The sequence below is a fragment of the Vidua macroura genome, chromosome Z (genome assembly GCF_024509145.1).
Source record: "Vidua macroura isolate BioBank_ID:100142 chromosome Z, ASM2450914v1, whole genome shotgun sequence".
NCBI lineage: Eukaryota > Metazoa > Chordata > Aves > Passeriformes > Viduidae > Vidua > Vidua macroura.
The window spans coordinates 7,365,375-7,391,153 of record NC_071611.1 but is presented as its reverse complement, the minus strand read 5'-3'; the positions used below and the strand labels follow the sequence as shown (position 1 = coordinate 7,391,153).

The following is a 25,779-nucleotide window of genomic DNA, read 5'->3' as shown; positions in this document are numbered from 1 at the left end:
TAGTTACTCGGGGAAAAAAAAAAAAAAAAAAAAAAAAAATTCAGTGGTACTTCCCCTGTATGTGGATGCTCATTGCTATGGTGATATTTCCAGAAGGGAGTGCTGTCAGGGGTCTTCTAAAATATTTTTATGTTTATGATGTAACTATTTTTATTATCTAGTGAGAGAAGGTGACAATTATCTCTTGCTCCTTGCTTAATGCTTTGTTATGAACTCTCTTTTCTGAGGCTTGTTAGACATGCAGGTATCTTTCTGTGGTGATGTGCAAGCACACTTGTGTGCTTTTGTCCAAATATTCAATGCAATTAAATAGACCTGCAGAGGAATGCAGACCTGCAGCTCCCCCTGCTGTCCCAGGCATATCCAGGTTTGTTCACTCAGTTCCCCTCTCCAAATAGTTTAAATAGAAAATAAAAATCATGTGCAATCTCATGGCTCTGCTACTGCTGGTTTGACTTTTGCTAGCCCCATTACTCCTGTTTTTGAGGAGAAAAGAATTGAAAAACAATGGCAGCACCCATTTGGTTTCCTATGGGGAGTTTTCTTTTCAGTTCTTCATTCCTGCATGTCACCTCCCAGGTCCTGAGGTGTGTCCAGGTCCTGAGCCTCTGAAGGAGAAACTCCCACCAGAGCTGCAACTGGCTCATTGTCCAAGACTCCCAGGTTTCAGGTCATCTCTGAGTTGTCCTTGGTCTCTTGAGGTGTATCTATATAGGACTTGGCCAAGTTTTAGGAATATACTGAATACAGTTTGTTAGGATTTTTGGATTTTTTTCTATTTGCTGTTTTGGCAGACTGGCACATTAAATTGGGATGAAATCAACTGTGCTTGCAAATGGCCCATAAAATCTGTGTATCTGGAAGCTGCTTTCCCACCTGTTAGTGCTCCTTTTAACGACCAAGTTACTTTCTTGTTACAGATAATTTTACATTGAAGTTTGTATCATTTTTAGATGGGATATTTGTGGAGCGAACACTTGTTTGGCCGGTAAAAAAAAAATGGTGCTTGCAGATCTGCCAATAGTGCACATGCTGAATTAGGTGCAGATATGAGTTTTTCTTTCTCTCGTGGTGATGTCTGGCTATATATAGGCACAGCATCCTTCCAACAGATGGCTGTTGGAGTCTGCTGTGACGTATGGGAGAGTACAGTCAGAGTTAGACACGCATTTCTGCTTCATTAGTGCCACGTGCAGACTCTGAAGGTAGTAGGTTTTCTTGTAAGGGGTGAAGGTTTTTGTTCTGATGAGGTTACTAAAAGCATAAAGGGGACTGTGGCAATTTTTTGCATATACCTATGCATGCATTTAATGTTGGGTTTTTTTTGTTAGGGTAGGCAGTGATCCTTATCGGACTGGAGAGAGTGGAGTTCATTTCTGCTGACCTGGTTCCTTCACTAATCTAATTTTCAGGTTTACTTTCAACTGCAACAGTGATTTCAAGCTGCCTATCTAACATTTACCTGAATTATGCTGATTCTGTTCTCATGATCATGTCTGCTGCACACAGCAGTATTACATCATTCCCATTGCAGTCTAAAATAACCTTGAGCAGGAAGCCTACTGAGTGACTGGAGGTATAAGATGTAAGCAGGAAATGCCATAAGTGGTTTCCATAGGCAGATACACTCAGCCTGTAGGTGAGGTCTTCAAAAAGCACAGACACTCAGGCTTTAGAAACACTGCTAAGCTTAGGAGGGCAGTTGGTGAAAACCAGCTTGTTAAAACACAAGCAGTTTGGTATTTTCACAAAACTTGTGTTTGCTGCCAGTGTTCTGCATGGGTTTGGTTCGGTAATATCCCACATCAAAACGGAAAATGCTTGGAGAATTTTTTCTTTGAGTTGAAATATGTGAAATGCATGCATCTCCTGAAGGAGTTTGTTCCTTGCCAACACTTGCAGACAGTGAGAGACATTTTTGCAAGTCATTTGCAGATGCCTCCTTTATGGGAAAATATAGACACTGTTAGTTTACTGCCTGAATTGAATTTTGAAAACCTGAATCCTATTTTTATAAATTGGAGTGGATTACTTTTTCAGACATACTGTTTTGTTACTTTTATTTTTATGTGTAGTCTTGGATGAAGAGAATATTTTGTTTAATCTAGACATTCGTATGTCCCAAGAATTTATCAGTTGGAAAAGTTAAGAAAAACCTCATAAAACAAAATGTTCTGGAAGGTAGTTTTGAATCAGGAAATTTTAAACCCACCCACACAACTTTCATGCCATTTAAAGCTTATATCAGAACTGGTGGGGCAGGACTAAGAACAAAAGTTATTGGTATTACAAAGTTAAGCAAGAAATCCTCTGTACCCTGCTATTCTGCCCATGATCACAGCTACAATAAGCTAAAACCCACTCCCCACCCCTCCTGTGACCTTGGCTGCACTTCAGCAGTCACAGAATTGAAGCAAAAGGCAAACTTTAGTAAATACTAGATTCTGCCACTTGCAGATTTGTGGACTACATATAAAGATAACAACACACATGCTCTCACTTCTCAGCTCTTGCTCTCTCTGAAGTGGACTTTGTGTATTTGCCACTGAATTATTCTGGCATAAAACTTCCCAGACCATACTGATGTATTGAGTTGAACTCTGTGGCTTTGCACAGGTGCTGAGGCTTTGCAGACTACCCATTATATTTATAAAAGTGCTAATTTTTGAGAGCCATGCAGAGAAAATTTTAGATTCAGCCCAGCTGATTTGTTCTTCACACTGCTCCTGCAGCGAAGAGGATTGATTTTTGTGTTTCTTTCAATATTTGGCTTCATTTCCTCTGGTACCCAGTGCTTCAGGCCTTAATCCTTTAACCTTGAATTCGAGCATCAATGCTTCAGGAGGGATCAGGCCTTTTGATGGAGAGAGAGCATCTTTTGTTGTACCAAATGGCTGGGAGTGGTATAAGGCAGTATGTATTTCACTGTTGTGTTAGAAGACTATAAACAGAGGGTGGGTTTAGTGGGGATTATAAATAATCTGGAGGAAGGTGGGGTATTAGAAGAAATGGAAGAGAGTTGATGACTTTTTCTTTAACATTTGACCACTAACCAGTGTATCGTGACAGATGTGTACTGGGTTGCCAAATGCTGTAGTCTGATTTGGGTAATGGTTCAAAGCTCAGCATGTCATGGAAATGGCACTGTGGTCCCTGATGGAACAGGGGGAAAAAAAGCTTTTGAGCTTCTCAAAGGGCAGTATTTGTGGAAGCAGATGCTTGCTTGCCCTACCCAGCATAAAGAACAGTTCTGCGGGCAGCCAGGAGAGTTCGTACTGCTGGATTTTTATAGGATCATTAATTATATGTTATAAGGCAGCTAAGCATGGCATTCCTAACTCGATGAATTCCATTATGAATGGCCTTTTCATATTCCTCATCTCATTATATTAAATGCATGTGACCTGAAGTTTAGCTAAAGTTATTGTTCGGGTTAACTTTCATTTAGTGGTTGCCCTAGTTTTAGAAACAGTATGATCTTTAGATTTTATGGAAAGTCAGGGTTTTTTTATGCATGTTTTTGCAGCACTATTTTAGATAATTTCATTTGAAACTAGGTAGGAACCTCTGTGAGGTGGCAGGGAAGGGATTTAGTCACTCCTTGATTTGACTGGAGATTTCTGTACCCGCTGGATGACAACATCCTGTTACACGGATTTGGCTATCATCTCCCTGCCAATAACTCTTAAACCTTCTGCTCTGTTCCATCTAGTCTTGCATATCTGACTGCCTCCCTGACACATAATCCCAGTTGTTTTGCCTTCAGATCATTCCTAATCTGGCCAAAACAGAACTCTTTACTTTTTTCTTATGAATCTCTCTTCACTTCTGATTTTGATAATGCCACATCCTCCCTGCCACTCAGATTCATAACCTCAGGATCACTCTCCTTCTCTGCATGCATCTGGGCTGCTGACAGCTATTGCAGTTTCCTTCTCCTTTGCAGCCAAAATATCATTTTTCTGTGTCAACAGAAAACCACCCCTTGCTTTAGTCCTTCTTCTTGCACCTTGACTACTCTAAAGTCTTCTTTAACTGTTCAGTATTCATTCACCTACTTCAAAATAACTTTTCCAAATGGGCATCTTGGCTGCTTCTTCAGGTCTTGTCTGCTTTGCTTCTTTTAAACTCACCTTCAGGGGCCAGTTTTCTGTTAAAAGTCATAAAGCTGTTTCTTATTTTATTTTCTCTGCCACCATCTCTTCTTTACTCTGTCAGTTATGTGGCACTTGGAGTTTTTTTGTGTGTTGGATTAACTTTCAGCCATTTGCTGCTACTACATTCTCTAATTCTTTCTGTCTTTCAGAACCACTGGGTCATGTCATGGAGACTTCTGTCTCCATCTGTGTGTTCTGACAGTGTCTTTCTTGTTTTACATTTTATCTTTTCCTTCTTTTTTTTAATCCTCAGCTTTTTAAGAGCACTCTTTTCCCCTTCCCACCCTCAATCCTAATTTGATGAGTTTCAAACAAATGTGTTTCTTCACACTGATCACAAATATGGTCTCTGCCTGGTAAATCCACCTAAAATCTAAACCGTACCCAAAATATTTCATTGTGATCTGGAGAGAAAAGCATTAGAACTCCACTTCAGTGACAAGTCATCAGCTCTTCTTTATAGAAACACTTCCGTGTGGCTTCTAGCACATACAAGAGTTTGAAACAAAACAATTTGCAAGTGTCTTCAGTCTTCTATCAATAGTGCCAGGCTTCACCTCTTTGTATAACTACATACCCTTCTATTTGATCAATGCATAGTTAATCCTTCTTTTCTTTTTATCTCCGTGTTTCTTTAATCTCCATTTACATCTTTGCATCCTTTTTGAGCAAACCATGTCTCTGAGAGATGGGCTAAGTTTATATACCAGCTGTGGACTCAGCAGGGCTGAGATGGTTTGGCAGCACAAATAATGCAAACCCCTGAACCCACATCACTGTGTCAGAGTGGCACTCGTGGCTATGCTCTGGACAAATGTTTACACCAGGTTGTAACAAACACATGCAAAGGTAGATTTTCACGCCTCAAAATCAATAGTGGTAGCTCTAAGATGGCAGAAATCACTTGTGTCTGGATCAAAAGGGTTTCCAGAGGCTGGGAACTGGTAATCCAGAGCCCAGAGCTTCACTGCAAACAGCCTTGTCCCAAGATCTCTTCCCTTTGTTCTTCCCCTTGATACTGGACATCAGAGCAATGCCAATACATATCTCAGTGGTAACTGCCTTTTAGTGAGGCAGTGGTTTCCGTCTGCTTTCAGTTATTTTATATCTGAATATTTTCTAAATACAAGTGCAAAAATATGTTAAATCTGTTCCCTAAAAATCCTGGTTGAGTCAGTATTTGGTGGTGCTGTCAAATTCACATAAAATATATGCACTGAAGGGAAATCTTTAGTATGTTGCTTTTTCTGTGGGGCCCAGGGCCATGGTTTTTATAGTTGTATGCCATTATTTAGGCATCTAAGTCTGTATTGCTCTTGCAATAAATACTTGATTTTACAGTCACTAGCCATCAAACATGCCCTGTGAAATATGTAACGTCAGTGAATTTAAGGCAACTGAAGTGGCTAAAATTGTTATTTTAAATCTTTACCAGGAGCTATCTTGTCAAATCTGCATCTGTTGGGCATGGTAATCTCCTAATCAGAGTAAAGTCCAAAGTCTCAACTTCTCTATTTGCTTCTTTTCAGGCTATAGGATTTTTTTTAAGCAGATCAATAAACAATCTCAGTGTTTTCATTTTACTAAGCAATATAATATGGATGAGTACTAGTGTAGTGGTAAATCATTAATATACTCTTTAATCATAGAGTGACCATGTCCCACAGATGTGATTTAATAATGGAAAAAAGGCCAATGAGGTGTGAAGATCCATCAGGAAGTGTGTTTCTAACTGATCTGGGACAGTATGGGATCATTTTAAAAGATGTAGTATGAGAATATTTAGGATGCCATGTACATTTGTAGTTACAGACCTGGCAAAATTCTAACTTGATTGTTTTTTTCAAAAATCAAAACCCATGTTAGGTTTGTATTTGAGAGAGGAGCCAAATGGCTTTTTGGAATAAGTAAAGCACTGCAGCTTCCAGATTCAATAGTCCCAAGATTTGTAAGACTTTGGCACTAACAGACTACGACCCTAAAAACCTGTAGTAAGCTGTGCTTAACATGCTTGATTCAATCATCCTGTGATACAGATAAAGGTGATAGAAATAAGAGGACAGAAATTTCATGGAAATTTCATGGAAAATACCCGGTCCTGCATGGGTGCTTCTGTGTTGTTTTCAGTGGTAATGGTTCCTGGTTAGAGAAATCAGATTCTGAAGTATCAGAAGAATAGACAGTATAAAAATTCTAATTGTGTTTATTATAGAATTTGATGCATTTATGAAAGACTTTCCCTGTGACATGTTCCTTGATATCGGAGGAGCTGTCAGCGACCCAGCAAGTCACCTCAGTATCGTTAGGGATATGTCTGTTTGCCCAGTTTAGTGGTTATTAATTTTAATTTCTATCGGTGTGAGAAATCTGAAATTTTGTTCCTTCATTTCCTCACTTAGAAACCAGGTGTGAAAGTTTATCCTACTGGTATCTTGAATGTTGAAACTTAACATCAATCAAATGAAGCTCTGTCAATGAACAGAAGCAACTGTAGTTGCTGTGTCTTTTTCAACTGTTCTGATCCTCCAAAACTCCAGATTTTCTGTGATAACTCTTAATACCCACACTAAAAAATTCAATCTTGAATATCTGTTTCTCTAATTAGGAATTTCTTCAGAATATCTTACTAGTAGGGCATACTGAAAACCCTCTATCTATTGCTCAACTCCTAGTGTGTCCCTCCTCTGCTGTATTGTCAGTTACCCTTAGCAAATTATTGCTCCATTATGTAATCCATGATCAGAAAAAGAGCTTTTGCAATTGCTGCTCATTTACTGAAAGCTGCTGTTATCAACACCTTTCAGCCTGTCTGGAAACTTCTGTAGAGGAGAGAGTGCTTGTGTACTAATAGTCTTAGCAAAGGAAGACATGAGGTGATTACCTGCACACCCAGACCCATCTTTGCCACAGCCTGTTTTGAAATGCAGCCCATCCACTGTGAAGCCTTTTGCTCTGGGTGAGCCGAGTAGAGAAGAGATGATGTGCTGTTCTTCTATGCCTTTATCACAACCAAATTACAATCCAATTTGGGGCATGTTTGTTCAGGAGATAGCTTGCATATGGCATTTCGATGGGTATCTTGTGACTGGGGCTGGCTCTCAGCCAGGCACTAGTGATGCTGGATAAGGCACTGAGACTGGCATGTGATTCTCCTTCTGAAGGAGAGAGTGATGCTGCCTGATCTACTGAAAAAGTTTAGATTTAGTTCAAAAACTTTGTCCTAAACAGGGTTTTGCATCATTCCTCGTGGTGCTTTGACTGGTGACAGCCAGGCAGGCTTTTCAGATATATAGACACTGTTTGGAAGGATTGTTTTTATACCTGGGACTTGACATTTACATGACTTCCTTTTGTGAAGGCTGACAGCAGAGTTTGCTGAAACGACAGCTGCTTTGCTCTGCTCTGTAAGAAAGGCCAAACAAACAGTCACAGAATTTTGCCCTGCTAAAGCCTGGCCGGTCTGTTTCCCGTGGCCATTTCTCTGTGACTGTCTGAAAAACTTTATGCTAGAATTTTCTTTGAATTCATAAAAGATAGAAAAGTAATCACAGCTGTAATTTTGCTGTTTATTAGGGAAACTCAGATATGTTGGAAAGGTGCTGATAGGGAGTTGAAATGTGGTGAACTTAAACCAGAGGAAGGAGAGGGCTTCAAAGGAAAGCAAATATAATTCTAGGTTAAATTTAGCTTAATACTTGCTACAAGTGGACCTCTAACCATGTAAATTAAGTGAAGTCCTGATTTCATTGAAAATAAAGACAGTAATCTGATTGATTCATTGGGGCTAGGGTTTCACCTATGGCTGGTATGATCTAATAGGTCATTGCTAATTAAGAGCATATGTGGCCTGAGTTCTTGCTGCTGGAATTAAATATCTGAGCACCAGCCACTGAGGGAATGGGGGAAGAACTGGTTCCTGAAAGAGCGGTCTGGGGAAGCTGTGCTATAGATTGCTGTACCCTGGTAGAGCTTTAGATATGGAAAAAAATTTAGCATGTATAACAGTGTATCTCCTCCAAGATGAGAGAAAAGTAAACCAAATGCAGAAGATTTGAGAGAGAGAGCTCAACAGGGGGGAAAAAGCCCAAAAAAACAACAGAGAAACCTGACACAGCCATGGGCATTCCTAGATTCAAGGGCATTGAGCCTGAAGAGTGCTGTAAGAGATGAAATCTCTGCATGACAGCTCAGCAATATATTATCTGCATAATAACATGTAGATTGTAGGCAATCACTGTCTATTTTCTGTGATGAAAAATCCTTTTATTACAAGCAGATTTGATAATATTTATATTTCAGTTCCAGAACTCTCACTAACAGTTGAAGTGTTTCCCTACCTGTCCCTGCCCTCCTGCCTTTTTCCTAAAAAATATATGAGAAGGGAGGTGGATGTGATCTTGAAGACAGGTGGAGGTGAGGTGTTGGGGAAACCTGACTGCACCTTTTCAATGGTTAAAGTGGTCTTTTAAGAAAGATAGAGACAGACTTTGGAAAAGGGTATGTAACTACAGGACAAGTGGTCATACTTTTCATCTTAATGGGCAGATTCAAGTTAGATATGATGAAGAAATGTTTCACTGTGAGGGTGGTGAAACAGTGGTACAGGTTGCCCAGAATGGTGGTAGATGCCCCAGCCCTGGAAACATTCAAGGTTACTTTGGATAGGCTCTGAGCAATCTGTTCTATTTGAAGATGTCCCTGCTCATTGCAGGGTGATTGGACCAGGGGACCTTTAAAAGGTTCCTTCTAACCAAAACTATTCTCTGATTCTGTGATCTCAAAGCTTTAAATGCACATGCTCTCTAGAAAGGAAAGCAGCTGTTTCTTATTGACATTCATTGGATCCCAGCAGTGCCATTAACATGCTGATGCATCTAACATAAGCCTCAAAATGCCAGATTTCATAATTGGCTCATGAAATCTCACTCTGGGCTTGAATGTGGTCTTCAAGGTCTGTATTAGAATAGGACTTTTTCCCTTTTTGCTTCTTAAATGGAGGAAAAAAGGGTAAGCTAAAAAAGCATATTTTAGGAAAGGAAGGGTGATGGCATTCAGGGATGAGAGATTGTCCTGAAGTTCACACTGTGCTTCTCCTCCTCACCAGCATCTCTCTTACCTCCCTTGCATCTCTGCTCAGCTCTCCTGTGGATTTGTGCACCCTGCACAAAGCAGTAGCAAGTAGATCAATCTCCCTTTTCTTTCCTGTGTGCTGCTCTGTTGGCTCGTATGTTCTGACGTGTTTCTCCTCAGCTCCACTTGAGGGGACTGGAAAAGTTGTGATTGTTGTGAACAGACCACTGCCTTTCAGATCCACACATCCAAAGTCTACAGTGCTTCTTTTCTCCCCAGAAATATTTTTTTATTTGCTCTGCAGACAAACAACCTCCCAAGCAGCCCTACTTTGGAATGGGTGGTTTTCAAAAGTGCTGTGTGGTAACAAGCTTGATGTGAACTGATCTAAATTTAGACCCCTACTGAAAAGAAGATCCTGGCATCTTCTTTTTTGTCCCTGTGCTTGTAGTGGTGCTGCTTTATACTGAACTGACTCTGGAAACTGATCTGTCTGGAAAACACTCCTAGCCAAAGTGGCAGGGGAGGAAGCAATTTTCAGCCTGTTTGTCAAACTGCATCTGAAATGGCAATTCAGGTTCCAGCTACAAAAACGTATTGCTTGGGTTGTCTACTTATCACCAGTTTTGCATCATTAAGTGTTATGCATTCTTGGCCTGATATAATTGCAGCAGATTGCACACATGAACTGTTAATTATTTTATTTTTAAAACAGAAATTACGGAACAGGAAAATAACATTCCAACATGTTTGCTTTTGGAGCTAAGCTACCACGGCAATCTGTTAGTTTGATAATGGTTAAACTCGCAAGCCCTTGCTTCAGCAGAGTGCAGTAGGGTACCATTAAGCCAGCCATCTGTTGAACATACATAGTGGAGGCATGAATTGCCTCGCGTTTTGGGTTTCTGAGTAGTTACAACATAGTCTCGTTCTCTGAATGCCACTGATCTGCACTGAAAAATGCGTGGAAAGATCAGAGTTCAGTGGAAGGTGAGAATCCAAATCTGGGATCGAAGACTGATCCCAGTCAGCTGAACACTGGGTGTGGAGCGGGGAAGAGAGGAAGCCTCGTGGGCGAGGTAAATCACATGCTGATAGTAAGCACAACTCTGGAAGAGCCTGAGCTGCTTGGGTTGCTTAGCGATTCAACAGATCTGCAAAACTCCATTTGCAGAGCAAGGCTGCCATTATGTTGGATTGATTCTTCAGGATCAGAAGCTAAAACAAGTTATATTCTATCAGAGTTTTCCTGCATTAGTTTAAAAATGAATTTAGTTGGCTCTAAGTGGGCATTTATGTTAGTATCTTGAAGAACTGACTTTCCTCTATTAAAGCAGAATAATGTATCTATATGATGCCCTAACTTGAACAGTACATAAAGATTAGTAAATAAGACCCCATTAAAAATACTTATAATGTAAGTAACATGGGTCCCAATAGCCTTTCTAATGTCCATTAATGCTTATTGTGAGGATCAGAGCTCATTTTACTGAGCCATTTAGTCAAACCGTGTGATTATTTAGAAAGTTAATTCATGCATACTAAAATCTAGCTTAAGTAATGCAGAGGGTAGGAGGTAAAACTCTATGGAGACGATAGTCCTTTTTGTTATTTAATGATCAGCCATAATTAACTTGCAAATTTGAAATAATTAGAACAAATTAAAGGTATTTAACTTTGCCTCCCTAAAGAAAAATTCAAATTGCACCAAATGCAGCTTTAAATTATTCAAGTCTCAGAGGTCTGTGCCGGGTTTTTTTACAATGCCTTTTCTATGATGAGAATACCAATCTGCTTTTTGTCAGAAAGCATCCTATCAAGTAATTGTTCTTTGTGTCTAATAAATGACAGCTATTCTTCTTTGTAAAAGTATTTCAGTCTCTGAAGACTACATCAGCATTTCCGTGGCATTTTAATTCAATAAAACAAAAGGTTAATGTTTTTCTACTTTTTAAGGAATGCAAATACTAGCAGTATTCAACGGGTCCTGAATGACATTTAAAATTTGCCATTCGCGCTCAGCGGGGATATCGCGATATGAGGCTCAGACAGGATGGAAGGAATGTTCAAGGTGTGTTTTCCTTTGGTGATGGTGTACTTGGGTATTCATAACGAGGCAGCAGTGCTGAGACTCACTTCTTTTTTGGTCACACTACATCTCCTACCCTGGTATGTAGGGTAGGTAGGTTAATAAGGTCTTTATTTAGATGGTCTTCTCTGTTGGGTAGTTTCAAGGAATGCTGTGAAAATTTGTTGGATATTGTGGTGACCTGCAGGAAGTCCTACTAACTGTGGTACCTTTGAGTGACATGATGGGTAGTTGGATTTGAAAATAGACAAGAACCTGTTTTGCTGCTAAATCTCTCCAGACATAAACAACTGATTCCTTTTGACCATATGTTGAGTTTAAATTTCCGTGTTGCAATAGTCACATAATTTGTTTTACTGATTATTCCAGAGGTGAATGAGTAATTATGTTCTGAAACAGATTTTTTTCCTTATGTTTTCTTTGTTTAATTGTGGTAGATAGTTAATTACTGATTTTTTTTATCTCTCTGCATTATCCCTTTCTCTACTTGGTCTGCACACCTGTCATTTTAAGATTTGAGACTCTATCCTTACTTAAGCAAAACGTTAGCATAAGCTGACTTCTATTATATACTAAACAATGAGGCTGTAGTTGTTTATTAAGGTTATAAATGCAAATACACTTGCTTTTGTTATTTATTATACCTTAGCTTATGTAATTTCTTCTTAGTGTCTGTTTCTGTTTGAATTGTGTCTGCCAATGCAGTATTTATAACAGAACTCAGTATTATAGAGGTAACTGCACCATAGAGGATACTGCATTTAGAAGGAGAACCAGTCAAGTAATCACCTCCTTATCTGCAAGCCAAAGGTCACTGTCTTCACATGAGGACTATAAGCTGCAATCAAATGTGCTTTAAACAACTCAAAAAGCATCCAAATAATGACAGCCTCACTGTTTTTTTAAATGCTGTTAATCATCCCAAGTACAGGCAAATGGAATATCAGGTCCTGTTTTATCAGGGAAATCTGGTCAAGTATTACACCTTTAAGCCTCTTTAAGTAGTTGCTAGGATCCAAAACCACCTCTTGGAGCTCTTGTAGTTGCAGGAATTAGTAGGTTAATAGTTTCATATAATTCAAATAAGATACTAATTTAGTTCACCATAAATTTTAAAAATACTTTGCAGTATTATTAGTGGTCACACAGTTAGAAGCCCTAAAGTAAACGAAGGTTATTTGGAGAAGTTATATCCAACACTTCAGTCAGTTATTATAGGTCACAAGCCATTATATACTGTTCTGCATTAATAATACAGGAGTAATACTAATTGTCCAACAGGCTCAGTGGGCCCTATTAAACAATGTCTTATACAGAACATTGATGGGAAACTTCTAATTTAGCTATCATTTTCTGCTTTTTCCTCAGATCTACAGTAACTTCAGTCAGTGCAAGCTTTTAGGTAAAAGATTCTTGTGATTCAGCCTGCATGAAGCTGTATCCTAACTAATAAAAGCTCAGTGACAGTCTTTGGGTTGCCAGTGTAAAATTGGTGCTTAAACAGGAAAAAGATTTATCATAGAAATATAGAATGGTTTAGGTTAGAAAAGACCTCTAGGTTCACAGAATCCAGCTGTTAAGATTTGTTTAATCTTCTAATAACTTATGAAAGCTGGTTTTTGCTTCCATGGTTGCAAGTAGATCAATATAATCTTGGAATGAATTGTATTATTTCATGTGGGTAATACAAAGATACTTTTTTATATTTTTAATTTCTTTTATAAAGGAGCCTTTAATGACAGGGACTAATGACTTACATATGTTGGGAATTGTAATTTAAAGCAGTAGTTATTTCCCAGAGAGCAGAATTTGAAAGCAGTAGCTTTTCTTTACTGAGAGAAATGTGGATCTTCCTCCTGTCTGCCCGGAACATTTTAAGATACTTGTATCTGCAAAGCTTGAGGTCATGATTGCTCCTCATCACCAGATTTGCTTCCTGCCTCTATCATGCAGTGTTTATGATTGTGTGTTGAAGTTCATCTTGAACCATAATGGTTCTGATCAACTTTCTTTTTCCTTACTTTACTCAAAGAATTGCACTTCTGTACCAGATTCTCTCCCACCAGTTTGCTCATACATTCTCTATCATGTTTAAAAGTACCTCTGTTCATCAATCTCACCTCTTTGTTTCCTCTCTTCTCATCCATTTTCTTCTTGAATCAGCTTCTCACCATTCCTGGAGGCTTTTAAAAAACATGTAGATGTGGCACTTGGGAATGTGGTTTAGCAGTGGCCTTGGCAGTTGTATTCAGATGATCTCAAAGGTCCTTTCCAGTAAAAATGATTATGTGATTCTGTGATCTGCTTCCCTTTTGCAAACTAAAATTTCAGATTTCTCTTCACATGATTATGATTATTCTTTGTTTCCCCTTTATTCTAGCAAAGTGAGTATTTTATTAATTATTCTTTCTACCAATTTTAGCCTGTTGTGCTGGACAAAGTCTGTCTTCATCTGCATTCGCATTTGCATGTCTTCATCCCACTGGTGCTGTTCTAACCACTCGAGAAATCCAGGACCTAATGCTTTAGGGAATGTGCCCAATGCTGCAAAACTCCAAATGCAGTTGTCAAGGTGCTGCTGGCTGCTGATAACCAAAGACTCCTGATAAAGTGTGTTGGTAATTCTTCAAGCCTTAGGCATTTTCAGAAATTATAAATGGATTCAACAAGAGCTCAACCAGCAGCATGATGTTTATGCTTCTGTAGAGTAAAAGTTGGTAGAGAGCTTGGTGCAGTGTTAAAGGGCCAAATGTATCATGTAACAGCACGATCTTTCTTTCCTCCCAGTGTCCCGGTGTTGAAACATGAAGATTATTTACTGAGGACATCTCCAGGGAGCAAAAACTCCAGAAAACGAGGGAGCAGTCATGGGAACAGTTCAGGGACGCAAATGGTTGGCTTTGGTGTAAACATGGATGATGGACAAAACCCTCAAATGCAGACCAAGAGGGAAGGCACCAAGTCCAGGAAAGGTAAGGGGAAGCATACTGTATTACAGGGCCATGAGTGTGCTGGTGTGTTCAAAAGGATGTCAGTAAAATGCACAATTAAAGGAAGAAGTTTTGCAGGTGTTTAAAACAACCTAAGAGAAGGTGGTAGCTCCTTATTAAAAAAAAAACAAGTGGAGATCCTGCCTATTCTTCCTGATGAAAGAGGAAAAAATAGCCCCTTAATCTCAGAAAACTCCTTCAATGATTTGTTTTTTAAGTTTCCCAAAAGGTAGTAAGAATAAGTGTGGTAGGGTTTGCTTTCAAATGTAATCTTTGCATTCTTTTCCTCTTCACCATCACAACCTGCTATTTTACCACACAGGGATGTCTGTACTGCTAGAACCTATCCTGTCCTTAACTTAGTGCCTCCACTTAAGGAGCAGAGATGCAATCTTTTCTCTCTTATGAAGAGAAAAGGTTGGCAACAAAAGCAGCTTGGATGTTTCACTGCTTAGCCTTGAACATAATCCTTGGTTCAATTATGAGCTAGCTTTTTTTTATTATTTTTTTATTTTAACTTGTCAGCCAGTTTGCTGTATATGTCAGCATAAAAATAAAGAAAATGGCAAAATGAGAAGAAATGTGGTGCAGTTCTCAAAGGAACAAATAACTTGTGTTATTGGTTAAGACCATACCAACATTAAAAAGCAGTCCCTGTGAAGAAACTTTCAAAAGGGTATCATCAGCCTGGACCCAAACAGTGGCTGAGGTTAATCTCTTCCAAGGCACAGCTACAAAAGTTGGAAGCCTGTAAAGGGCTTGTGTCCAAAAAAATCAATTTCTAATTTGAAACAAAATCATTTTTGACTAACAGGGGTTCAGGACCCATTACTTTTGCTGTATAATCTGCTGACATTTCACACTTTCTGTTGTGCACAATGAATCCTAATAGTCATTTTATAACATTGCTACACCAATCAATTTAAGCAAGAGAAAGCCGTTACAATTCTGCAAAGTTTCAGGGGCAATTTTCACTGATGGTTTTCTTTTATGGTTTTTTTCAGCTATCATTTTTTTTTTCTTCTCTTTTCCTCTTCCTTCTGCCCCCCTCCTTCTCTATGCTGCAGTGATGAAACAAGGATTTTTCACAGCTGGATGGTGGTTTTTTTCCTTAGATTGGGGTATTCCCCAAAAGTAATTTATTTTCCATAGATTCAGGGGAAAATATCCAATCTGGCCTCTTCTTCATTCATTCATTCATTTCATTTTGTGGGACTGAGGAGAAGTTACAAGCTGCATCAGGCTATTGCACATAGCAACTGAGCTGTACCTATGCTGATTTAGTGATTGTAGTGGTCAGCATGATCTCTGAAGATGGTGGGCATCTTTTGCAAGCGCTTTCCGGGATTGCTGGCTTTTATGGTGTAGAGCTGCATTGCAAAATTTGACTTACAAACATTGACACTTGCTGTGATAGCTGATAAAGTTCAGAGGAATGCTTTCAAGCTGTGGAACAACCTCAGGTCTATTACTGATTTGAATGGTTGTTTATCACAAGGCAAATTACCTAGCACTAATCACTGAAGTTGAAGTCTTCTGTATTTAGTACCTTTTTAATTGGCTTCCTTCTGTTATATATTTGGACTCCTTTAGCAAGTACACACACATATTTGTAAAGTGTTTTTTCCATCTTAGAGATCACCAGGACACAATGTCAAGATTTTTAATTCTGGATAGCCTGGACTTAGTCGCCTGTGTCCTTGCTTTTGTTGGATATTCCCATCTGCTGCTGACCTGGGATTTCTGGTTCAATGCACTATGAGAAAGGGGAACAAAATTCACAAGGTGATATCTTGAGGCATGAAGCTCAATGTCATTTAGCCCCATATCTGAAGGTGGCTTTTTGGTTGGAACACAGCAATGCTGTGTACAGAAACATGTTCAGGTGAAAACTTCTCAACCATCAGATGCTGACCTATTGCTACAGAGTTTTTTTTTTTTCTCATGCTGGTATCAGTCTGGTCTGTTTGTATGTTCTCCAGGCTGGTGACTCTATCCAAGCACTCCTTAGTGCAGTGCAAGTGCTGATCTGAGCCCTTGGGCTTGCTGCAACACCGGGAATGGTGGCTGTATCAGTAGTAGTGTCTCTCCAGAGCAGCACAGGCACTTGTATCAGGTATAAAATTATTGATCAGGAAGCTGTTCTCATTCTGGAATGGTGGAAGGCTTTCCTGCCTACAGGACTGCTCACTTGCTGTGATGACAGTGGGTTTGAAAATGGTGATTTCCTATCAAGTACACTTTTTCTTTCTCCCTGACAGTGGTTAGTAACTGGGAGAAGAGCATTGTTAACATGGTCCCTTCACCTTGTGGAGTGGAATCTGCTCTCTTGAGGGTGGAAGCTTACTGGATCAACTTAGGAAATCAATTTTTATTCCCTCATTGTTGATTTTGACTTCTGTTTCTGCTTGCTTCTTAGTTTTTATGCCCGTGCTTCAGCAGGTGTTTGTGTCTTTTAGTCAAACTTTTTTAGTATTACCAGCAAAACTTCAAGCAGTTGAAGCAATCCTGAAGTCTTAGATCCTTTCAGCAGTAAATTGTTTTTATTGGTGTCACCACCAGCTATGTCAACGTGTACTAAAATCTAACAACTTGTCTAGTTAAAAAGCACTGGAGTACAGAAATTTGTGTTTCTCTTCCTTTCTGCTCTTGAAAATTTTGTTGTGGGGCTGGGAGACTTAGATCCATTGCACTGTGCAATATTGGGCAATTCTCTCTACATTTCTGTTAAAGTATTCATCTTTACTGAACGTTTCGTGAAGTACCTCTGCATTGAAACAGAAGAAAGAACAATTTTCCCCTTTGTTTCTTCTTGTTGGACATAACGTCTGCATGATGTTGCACACTGTAGTGTGCACAATTTCCTTTTTATATGCAAAAGAAAAAGCCAGAGAAGGAAAATTATTTTAGCTCATTTTAGCCCTCTACTTTTCCAGGGGCTGATTTCTCTAGATAGTGTTTGTTTTTCAGTAGTTTTTCTGATGTAGCTTCTTAGGGATTCAGGATTTGGAACTTCTTCCCTTGAGGGAAGACTCTTCCCTACAATTGAATAGAGCAATTAGTTAATATTAGTGAAGTGCTTTGAAGATGTGAAGTACTATATAAATGTTAAGTCTTATGAATATTACTATTATTCAAATCATAAAGATTTCTTTTATGATTATCAACCTAGATTTCCCACTGCTTACTTTCATTCCATTGCTGCTTGAACCAGCCTCATCCATATTTCTTCGTTCTTAATGTTTACACTTCTAAAATATAGACTGCTGTATTTCCACACTTTCATAATGTTTTAGTTGTCTGTTTTTCAAGCAGAAATATATGGCTATTTGACTTTTCTCAAATGATTCTTTTATCTACTTTAAATCATTCTTGTACCGAGTTAGCCGAATTGAAAATAGTATTCTTAACATTACCATTTAGGAGACATTTATAATTGCTTTGGGGGTAGCTTGCCTTGCAAGCTTGTATCTAGGGGTTTTTTTTGTGATTCTTTGCTGCTCCAGGTTCTTTCCACTGATGTCAGGATTTAAATTACCACACTATGGAAGAGCTTTTTCTTTTTTCCAGGGGTATATGTGTCTATTCTTTTTCCACATTTCTCGCTTCTCTAGATCATCTGCAATGTCTCCAGTCTCATACTGTCTTCTAACACCTGCAATCTAATTAATTTGCTGTCATTTGTATCACCCCAGTTCTCTATGACTTTTCATAAATAATTACCAGTCACTTCATAAATTCATTAACTAATTCCCTTTAGCCCTGAAATATATATCCTTCAGACTAAAGACTTTGTATCTTTTTTTTTTCCCCTGGTAGTTTCTTTTCATCAGCTTTATATAGACAGGTATTATACATCAACAGGGTCTTCATTATCCTCACTTGCCAATTTTCCCTTCTTTTTTTTTTTTTTCTCATAATATATTTTAAAATTAGTAGTAGCTTGGACATTTTTGGGAATGTTATTGATTTAATCATCTTTATGTATTTGCTTGTTCCTGAGTGTTTCTTTTTCCTCAAAAGACTTGCATGCCTTTTCCAAGATGTATTTTTAAACTTTTTTTTTTTTAATATACATTTATTTGGGATTTCTTTATGCCTCTGCTTTATGTCTGTGCAACCTAACAGCCTCAGTAAATTCCTGCTGAGTTCCTTTTCTTGTTTTCTGTTTCTAGCTCTGGTAATATTTTCAAACTTTGGTATTTGAACAGTCCCCTTGGGGCTGTGTTGGCCATTTCTGAGTCCATATATTGTCTTTTTTTGCAGAGATACATCTCATTTTCTGTGGATGTAGTATGTTGACGGTGTGCCAGCCTTGTCTCATATTAGCAATTGAATATTTTCTCCCGTGTTAACAAGGTTTTTATTACTTTGGTGTTAGTTTTTTAGAATGCAGCTGCCTCATTCCATTGTCACATGAAACTATTTCTAAATATCTCTTATTCAATCGTAAAGTCAAAACTCTAAGCAAGACGCTTCCAGTCCTTATATGCGTACCCACTTTGCTCATCATGAATTGGCACACTATCAAGTTACCAGGGACACACAATCAGCACATATCCCCATGATATTTCCAGACTTCCTTCACTGATAATTAACTCTTTGTTAGGCAAGATTTTTTCACTGCACGGTGCTGAAACACAGTTCATTATAGCAGGGTGGTAACTTTTTTTTTTGTTAGTCTCCCTAAAATGCATCATAAAACATGTGGGTTTATTGAATTGTATATATTTATATAAATCTTAGATCAATGCATTGTTTTGAATAATTCCTTGGACATTGTACATTTTACACTGAAGCTGGAATTACAACTTTGTGTTGCTTCACGTTTCAACATGGCTGATAGAGAATGCTTCTCTTCACAGAGCTGAGAAATATTTGATCATCACAGGGAACTAAAAGGAACTAAACATTGGTTTGACTTCAGTTTTTGCTGATATGTTTAGTTTTCCCTATACTGACTCTAGTTAAGTGATGTTGGTTGCACACAGCTAATTAGGCTAGATTAAAAACGCCCAAATCCACAGTTTTTGTGTGGTAGGGCAGATAGCTCCTAATTTTCCTATTTCCCTTTACCTCTTATTTACCTGTATGCTATTTGTCTTATTAAATCTGATCAATGAAACTCAGGTGAGAACTGAAAAGTTGGCTGAACCACCAGCCTTCAAAGGTTGTCTTAAGTCCAGCTGGCATCCAGTGGTTAGCTGCTTAACATCAACAGCCTGGGCAGCGGGACCGGTTGCACCTTCAGCAAGTTTGCAGGCTTGGGAAAGCAGTCAGTATGCTGGAGAACAGGACACAGTATTCATGGGACCTTAAGAGGTTGGGAAAATGGTTTGACAGAACCTTTTTTAGGTTCAGCAAAGGGAAATGCCAGTGTCCTTCAGCTGGGTTGAACTGACACTGAAAAAACCCTGAACGCAGTTTTGCCAGAAAAGAATGGGGTGTCCTGCTGAACAGCAGTGAGTCAGTGATGTGCCTGTGTGATGGACCTCTTACTGGGCTGTAATCATACAACTGTGATCATCAGAGTGCTGAAATGACACTTCCTCCCGGTTAGCTCAGTGAGACTGTGTCCATAAATGCTGTGTCCAGTCTGGGACTCCACAGTGCACAGACAAACAACACTGACAGGAAGTCTGACAGAGGCAGCCAGGACAGCCATGGGGCTGAAGCAGGAGGCTGAGAAGGCTGAATGTATTCAGCCGTAAGAAGACATGACTCAGCATGGATCTTGCTTCTTGCTTTAGCTGCCTTAGGAGAAGGTGTAGAGAAGAGGGAATGAGCCTTCTTGGAAGTCATCATCAGCCATGCAAGAGACAATAGGGGAAAGTCACAACTCAGAAAATTCTGAGTAGCTATACAGGAAACATTTTTGACTATGAGGCTGGTCAAACAGTGGAACCAGAGGAGTTTCCCAGAGAGGTTCTTCTATCAGCGAGACATTCAGCACCTAATGTGATAAGTGTCTGAAACCTCTTGATGCTGTTTGAATGGAGGATTGAACTTCATGACCTCTAAACTTCACCTTTAAACCTAGATTATTTTGTAATTCAAGAGTTATTTGGAGGTGGGAAGAAGGAATGGATTCTCAATTCTATTTTATTTAAATGAAAACACTATTGTAGTTACATTTACACTTGGACAGCTAACATCTTAAAGCACATCATGAAAACTGCATCTGTGAAACAAGCTGAATCCTGTGGGCCACTTAAGGAATAATAACCATGCAAGTCTGTCAAGCTCTGGGCAGTAAGATGGGGGCTGGAGAGTGTATCTTATTCTACAGATTTGATTCTGCATGGTCTTGAAAAGGATGCTGTGCACAGTACTATCAACTGATGAGCTCTCTGTCATTTCTCTGTGTATATTTCTCACTCAAAAACCGTTTCAGTTTTTCATCCCAATGTCCCAGTAAGGTAGAATTGAGAAACATCTATTCCAAAATCTCTAGCTTCTGATGGCTGGCTTGTCTTCACTTCATTCCACAGGGACAACTTCAGGATTTAGGAAGGATGCAGCCATATCTCCTGGGTTGATGGGCAGCAGCGAAGTGCCTGCAACCACAGCCGTATCACCGATTCAGCATGACCCTTCACAGTAAGCTGCTGGGTAATCTCTGGTTTAAGATTCTGCAAACACAACCATCAAATTCTCCCAGATGCAGGGAAGTGACTGAATTTCTATGATGTTTCATATTAGCACAAGCTGAATAATATAAACTAAAATCTGCCATATCCTTTTGACATTTATAGTAAGCTTAAGTTGCGTGTTAGAATAAAAAAAGCAAGAATATGCCAAGTTCTAACATTTTAATTTTACTTAGATTTTGAAGAGAAAGTATTTTATGTTCCAAGTCCTGACACATTAAATACCTTTGTAAATAATTTTAATGGACAGTGTTAACCCTGTTAGGTTTTACATTCGCTTGAAGATTTTAATCCCTAGCCATTTGCCCGCCTCCTCCCCCACTCCCATTTTTATCAAATGGCATTTCTTTTAAAATGTTTTGTATGAGAGTTATTTTATGTTTAACGACAAGCAACAAAATCACATTAAGTCAGCAATTCCTGATTATACTATATGTCTGCACTAAATGCACTGGAAAAGCAGAATTATCACTTCTGTTCCAATGAAAAAACTGAAAGCAGCATTGTTGTTATGCTTACAGGTCTGAAAACAACTCCCCTTCTTTAGACAGATTACATTTCTAGTGGTAACTGCCTAGAAGAACGACATACAATCCCTGCTTTTCTTTATCATATCCCACATTTTCTCATAATAAAATCTTCAGTTTAGCAACAAAAAGCAGGTTGAAATATGAACTTGCACTATTTTATACCACTAGTTAGATAACAGTACAGTGGCATAACAGGAATGTGCAACTGTTCATCAGAAGAGTTAAATGTTTCTTGGAGGATGAGAGGGCTAGAATCAGATTTAATCTTTTCTTGGCCCTGTGGACTTGGAAAATGTATGCTTAATATCATCCATGTATTCTTGGCAGCAGCTGGCAGTTTATTTCTATCTTCTGAGAGAACTTGTGATATATAATAGGTGAAAAATCACTATCAATATTGACAAATTTGTACTTACTTGTTATGGAAACACTTTCTCTTCTGATGGAAGGGATGATAATTCTTGGAGGATTTAAGAACTGAGCTAGATTGGCTGTTTCCCACAAGTAGCTGTTTGTTTAAACTAACAGAAACCACAAGGTTGCCTAACCATTTCTCTTAGAAGCAATGGTTACTTTTGCAAGGCAGGAATAGTAGATAAAGTGTGTGTAAAGTTACTGCTTGATACTGTCTAATAGTGCTAGGTTGAGATTCCATTCAAGCACTGAGGAGTAGATATAATTATGCACATCATATGAAGGCTTCTCAGAAAAAGAAATTTTATTCAAGAGGATTGATGGTCTATTCTTTTCCACAGAGGGGAGTAAAATATTTGTTGAAATATGCTTTTAGAAATCATACCAGGTAAGTGATCAGTAAAAGGAGTCTGATTAGCTGTCATCCTTAAAGTATTATTTTACCAGTTGATGAAAAATCCTGTATTTCTGGGCACTTTCTCCCATGCTTCCTCCCTTTCTTTCTCACCATTGGTGCTGTAGGTATTATTAACTACATTAAACAGCCATGTTGTGCTTTCCCTTACTCCTGGCCTTCTCTAATTAAGAATGGCAAATGGACAAGTATTTCTGAGGAAACCTGAAGCTGATTCTATCCTTCATCAAAAAACCTGCTTGGGCAGCAGGTCAGTCTCAATTTATCACTGAATGGTTATAAGCTTAGACTGCAGGTTTAACTAACTAAATTAATCAATATTGAGAATTATTGCTGCTTTTGTGCCACTAAAGTTAGGGTTTGTCAGCATGTTCATTATGATCTGTGATTTGGGGGGGGTTAACAGCTTAACCACAACAGTTGGCACAGATCTGAAACTTGCAACACAAAGCCCTAGCCTAAGAGCAAATTTATTTATTCAGCAGTACATGTAAACCTAATTACTTTTGACTATTTAAATTTATAGGACTAGATTCAACTCGTGTTTGTGCCAGCTTTAACTAGCACAAACCCTGGCACCTGGCAGCAGCAGCAACGCAAAGCCTGCCAGAGAGAAGGTGTTGGAAAGCGACAGAAGTTCCCTGGCAGTGAGAGGCATCAGGGTGCTAGCACAGCTTCTGGGGAGGGCTGGCTGGGTAAGCAGGCATGGCAGGTAGAAGATATGTTGGCATGATAGCCTGCCTTGGCAGGGATCAGCTGGAGGCTTCAGTGTGTTACAGCTACCTCCTGCTTGAGAAAGAATTGCTGCGGTCCTGCTTCCTTCTCTGTCTCAGAATGAATCATGTCATGAACAAGAAATAAGTGTCCCTGGAAGGTAGATGTAAACCTTGGGAGCCTTAGTGCTAGTCCTCTGGAAGGACTAGTCTCGCAAAATGAGTGTGCACAAGGTGATTTCAGTGATATCTCTGAAAGAAAAAGGAAACCGCAGCATTTCCTTATCTGGCATCTGGAGCTGGGCTAATAGTGAATTTGTTTACCTGTCAGGCTTCTGTGCATGCCTATTGCTGCCTTCCATAATATGGCCAAACACTGCAAGTTTGGTTATCCAGTGTTCTTAAGCCAAGTGTCTACACCTGCATGAGGCCCTTGAAATTTTGTTCACAGCAAGTCTGGAAAGCTCTTCTACTCCATGTGCTTATTTATCTAGACCAAAGCCAATATATTTGGGAAAAAAAATTCACAGGCAAGATTGGGGCTGGGCGAATTTGGAAGAGTAGGTTTGTTCCTAAAGCATGGTTACTCTGATTGTGTTAAATATTACCTTTTTGGTGACCAGTTACATTTTTTCAGAACTGGTGTTTTCCTAGAAGAGAGTGTCTGTGTTTCTGCTGAACTGGGGGGGAGCTGTACAGGGGAAGTACTGGCATATTGATGCTTTCATTTGGTAATGAAATTTTTACATAAACTAGATCTTACCTTAGTTATTCTCAGGTACTGACTTCAGCAAAACTAATGTTGTATTGCATACAGAAGGGAAACTGCACTAAATTAAAGTATTCAGCTATTTCTGGGAGAATAAAAAAAAGGAAGTTATAAATTGTACATTCTGAAATACCATTTAATTTGATTACAGCCCTGTTGCAATTGTCAAGCTCTCTCCACGTAGTGTAGAGTTTGGCACAGTAAGTCCTATAACACTGCAGAAATTAAGCACTTAAAAAGACACAGGCAAAGTTTGTTTTGCTCACCATGGAAACAGATAATTCTCCTGTAGTGTTTTTCACTTTGAATAAAGCTAATTCAAGAACAGTTAAGTAAATTAAGGGACTGTGTGATAGTCAGAGATTTCATCATTAAGTCTGTGGTTTTTGGTTGCAGTTTCAGATCAAAGCTTTCATACTTGCTGAATGCATTGTCTTGGAGGGAAGTTTCTTGTAGTCAATAAAAGAGATTTAGAAGTTCTTGCAATATGAATGCTGTATTCAAGCTGTATTATTATCTGTTAGTGTTACAGTGGCCTGTTGGAGTTCTTATAAACAGATTGTATTGTGTAAATTTGTGTTTAGGGACATTTTAAAAGCAAAAGTATTTACCCAATTGCCCACCACATCTCAGGTGAATGTGTACTCAGGGACTTTTAAGCAAATTAATATCTGATGTAAAATACAATGTGCAGAATTGTATACTTAACAATGCACATTGGAATTGTCTAAAGTAGATCTGTTGTGCTGAGTATTAGGAAATATGACAGTGATGAGATTCAAGCTTTTGTCTTACTTACGTGGTAGTTGATTTTCACATCTTTGCATTTTGGATGCTTAAATATGGATATCAAGACAATTTCTGAAGTTCCTTAGACTGTAGAATCTAAGCAAGCACTGCCAAAGAAGTAGAATTGTTTCTTCGCCCTTAGGATCAGACACCACTCAAGATTCAAGAGGAGCAGAAAACTTCCATTCCAGATTTAACTTAGGAACATTTAAAGAGATTTTTGAAAGGATGTATGGAGTAGGAGGGGGAGTTAGTTTCTGAAAGTGGTAGGAGACACAAATTTTGCCTACTCCCTGAGAAAACCAGCAGTGCAAAAAGTCCAATGTAGTTCCATATGCAAGTGATAAAACCAGACATTGGCAAATTAATCTCTCTTATTCACAGTGTAGGTTGTTAATTGTTCTCTCTGCTGGCTGTCGATATAATGTGAAATTTTCATTCCCCATTCAAGATGGAAAAAGTTGTGGCTGAAAATGTTAACATTTGCATTTTTATTTGTTGATTTATTTAAAGGACAGCCTCTCTTACAGCAATCCATCACTCAGTGACACCCCAAATATGAATAATGTATTGTAGACTTGCGGTTACAATGTGTAATAAGTGCCAGAGACAGTAGAAGAATGTTAACTATGTTGCAAATGTAATATTTATCGACTCATACTTTATTGCTTTCGAGGTTCAATAATACTGACCATAGGACATTAATATCACTTATCTTGATTTTAGTTGGGCACCTCTATATGTAGAAATAACCCATCTATCCCATACTTACAAAATAAATGTGAATTTTACAGCTCTTTGTAAGAAGTGCATTGCAGGTTTCTTGGCTTACTGCTCACAGTTCTCCTTTTCTGTCTTCTCATTTACCTGTACCTCACACTGATCCTCCTCCAGCTGCCTGACCTAGGTGGTGAACACCTCAGCAGTCTCTTAGAGGCTTCATTTACTGGCTGCATCTTTGCCTCAGATAGGATTTCAGCTAGGTCTCTTTTCCTGTTAAAGACCAGGATGGAAAGAGTTTTCTATTGCTTCTCTTAGAAAAGACAACAGCTGAGAGGCTAAAACAGAAATAACCTTCTCTTTTGGAAAGACACATATAGCAAATCTAAATCATCTCTTTGAAATTTACAGCTATAAGAAAGAGAAGTGTTTAATAAGTTCAACATTTGCTATAGACATGGAACTTATTTTCA

The 25,779-nt window shown here is 38.8% G+C and overlaps 1 protein-coding gene across 2 annotated transcripts in view; it reads left to right on the top strand.

The window, feature by feature from the left end:
• The window catches only part of KIAA1328 (KIAA1328 ortholog), a 172,290-nt gene that overhangs the window by 121,805 nt on the left and 24,706 nt on the right, over positions 1-25,779 (top strand). For both annotated transcript variants that reach the window (XM_054003892.1, XM_054003893.1), the window contains 2 exons: positions 14,104-14,288; positions 20,798-20,906. In XM_054003892.1, the coding sequence (XP_053859867.1) occupies positions 14,104-14,288; positions 20,798-20,906 (294 nt within the window). The remainder of the gene's footprint in view (positions 1-14,103; positions 14,289-20,797; positions 20,907-25,779) is intronic.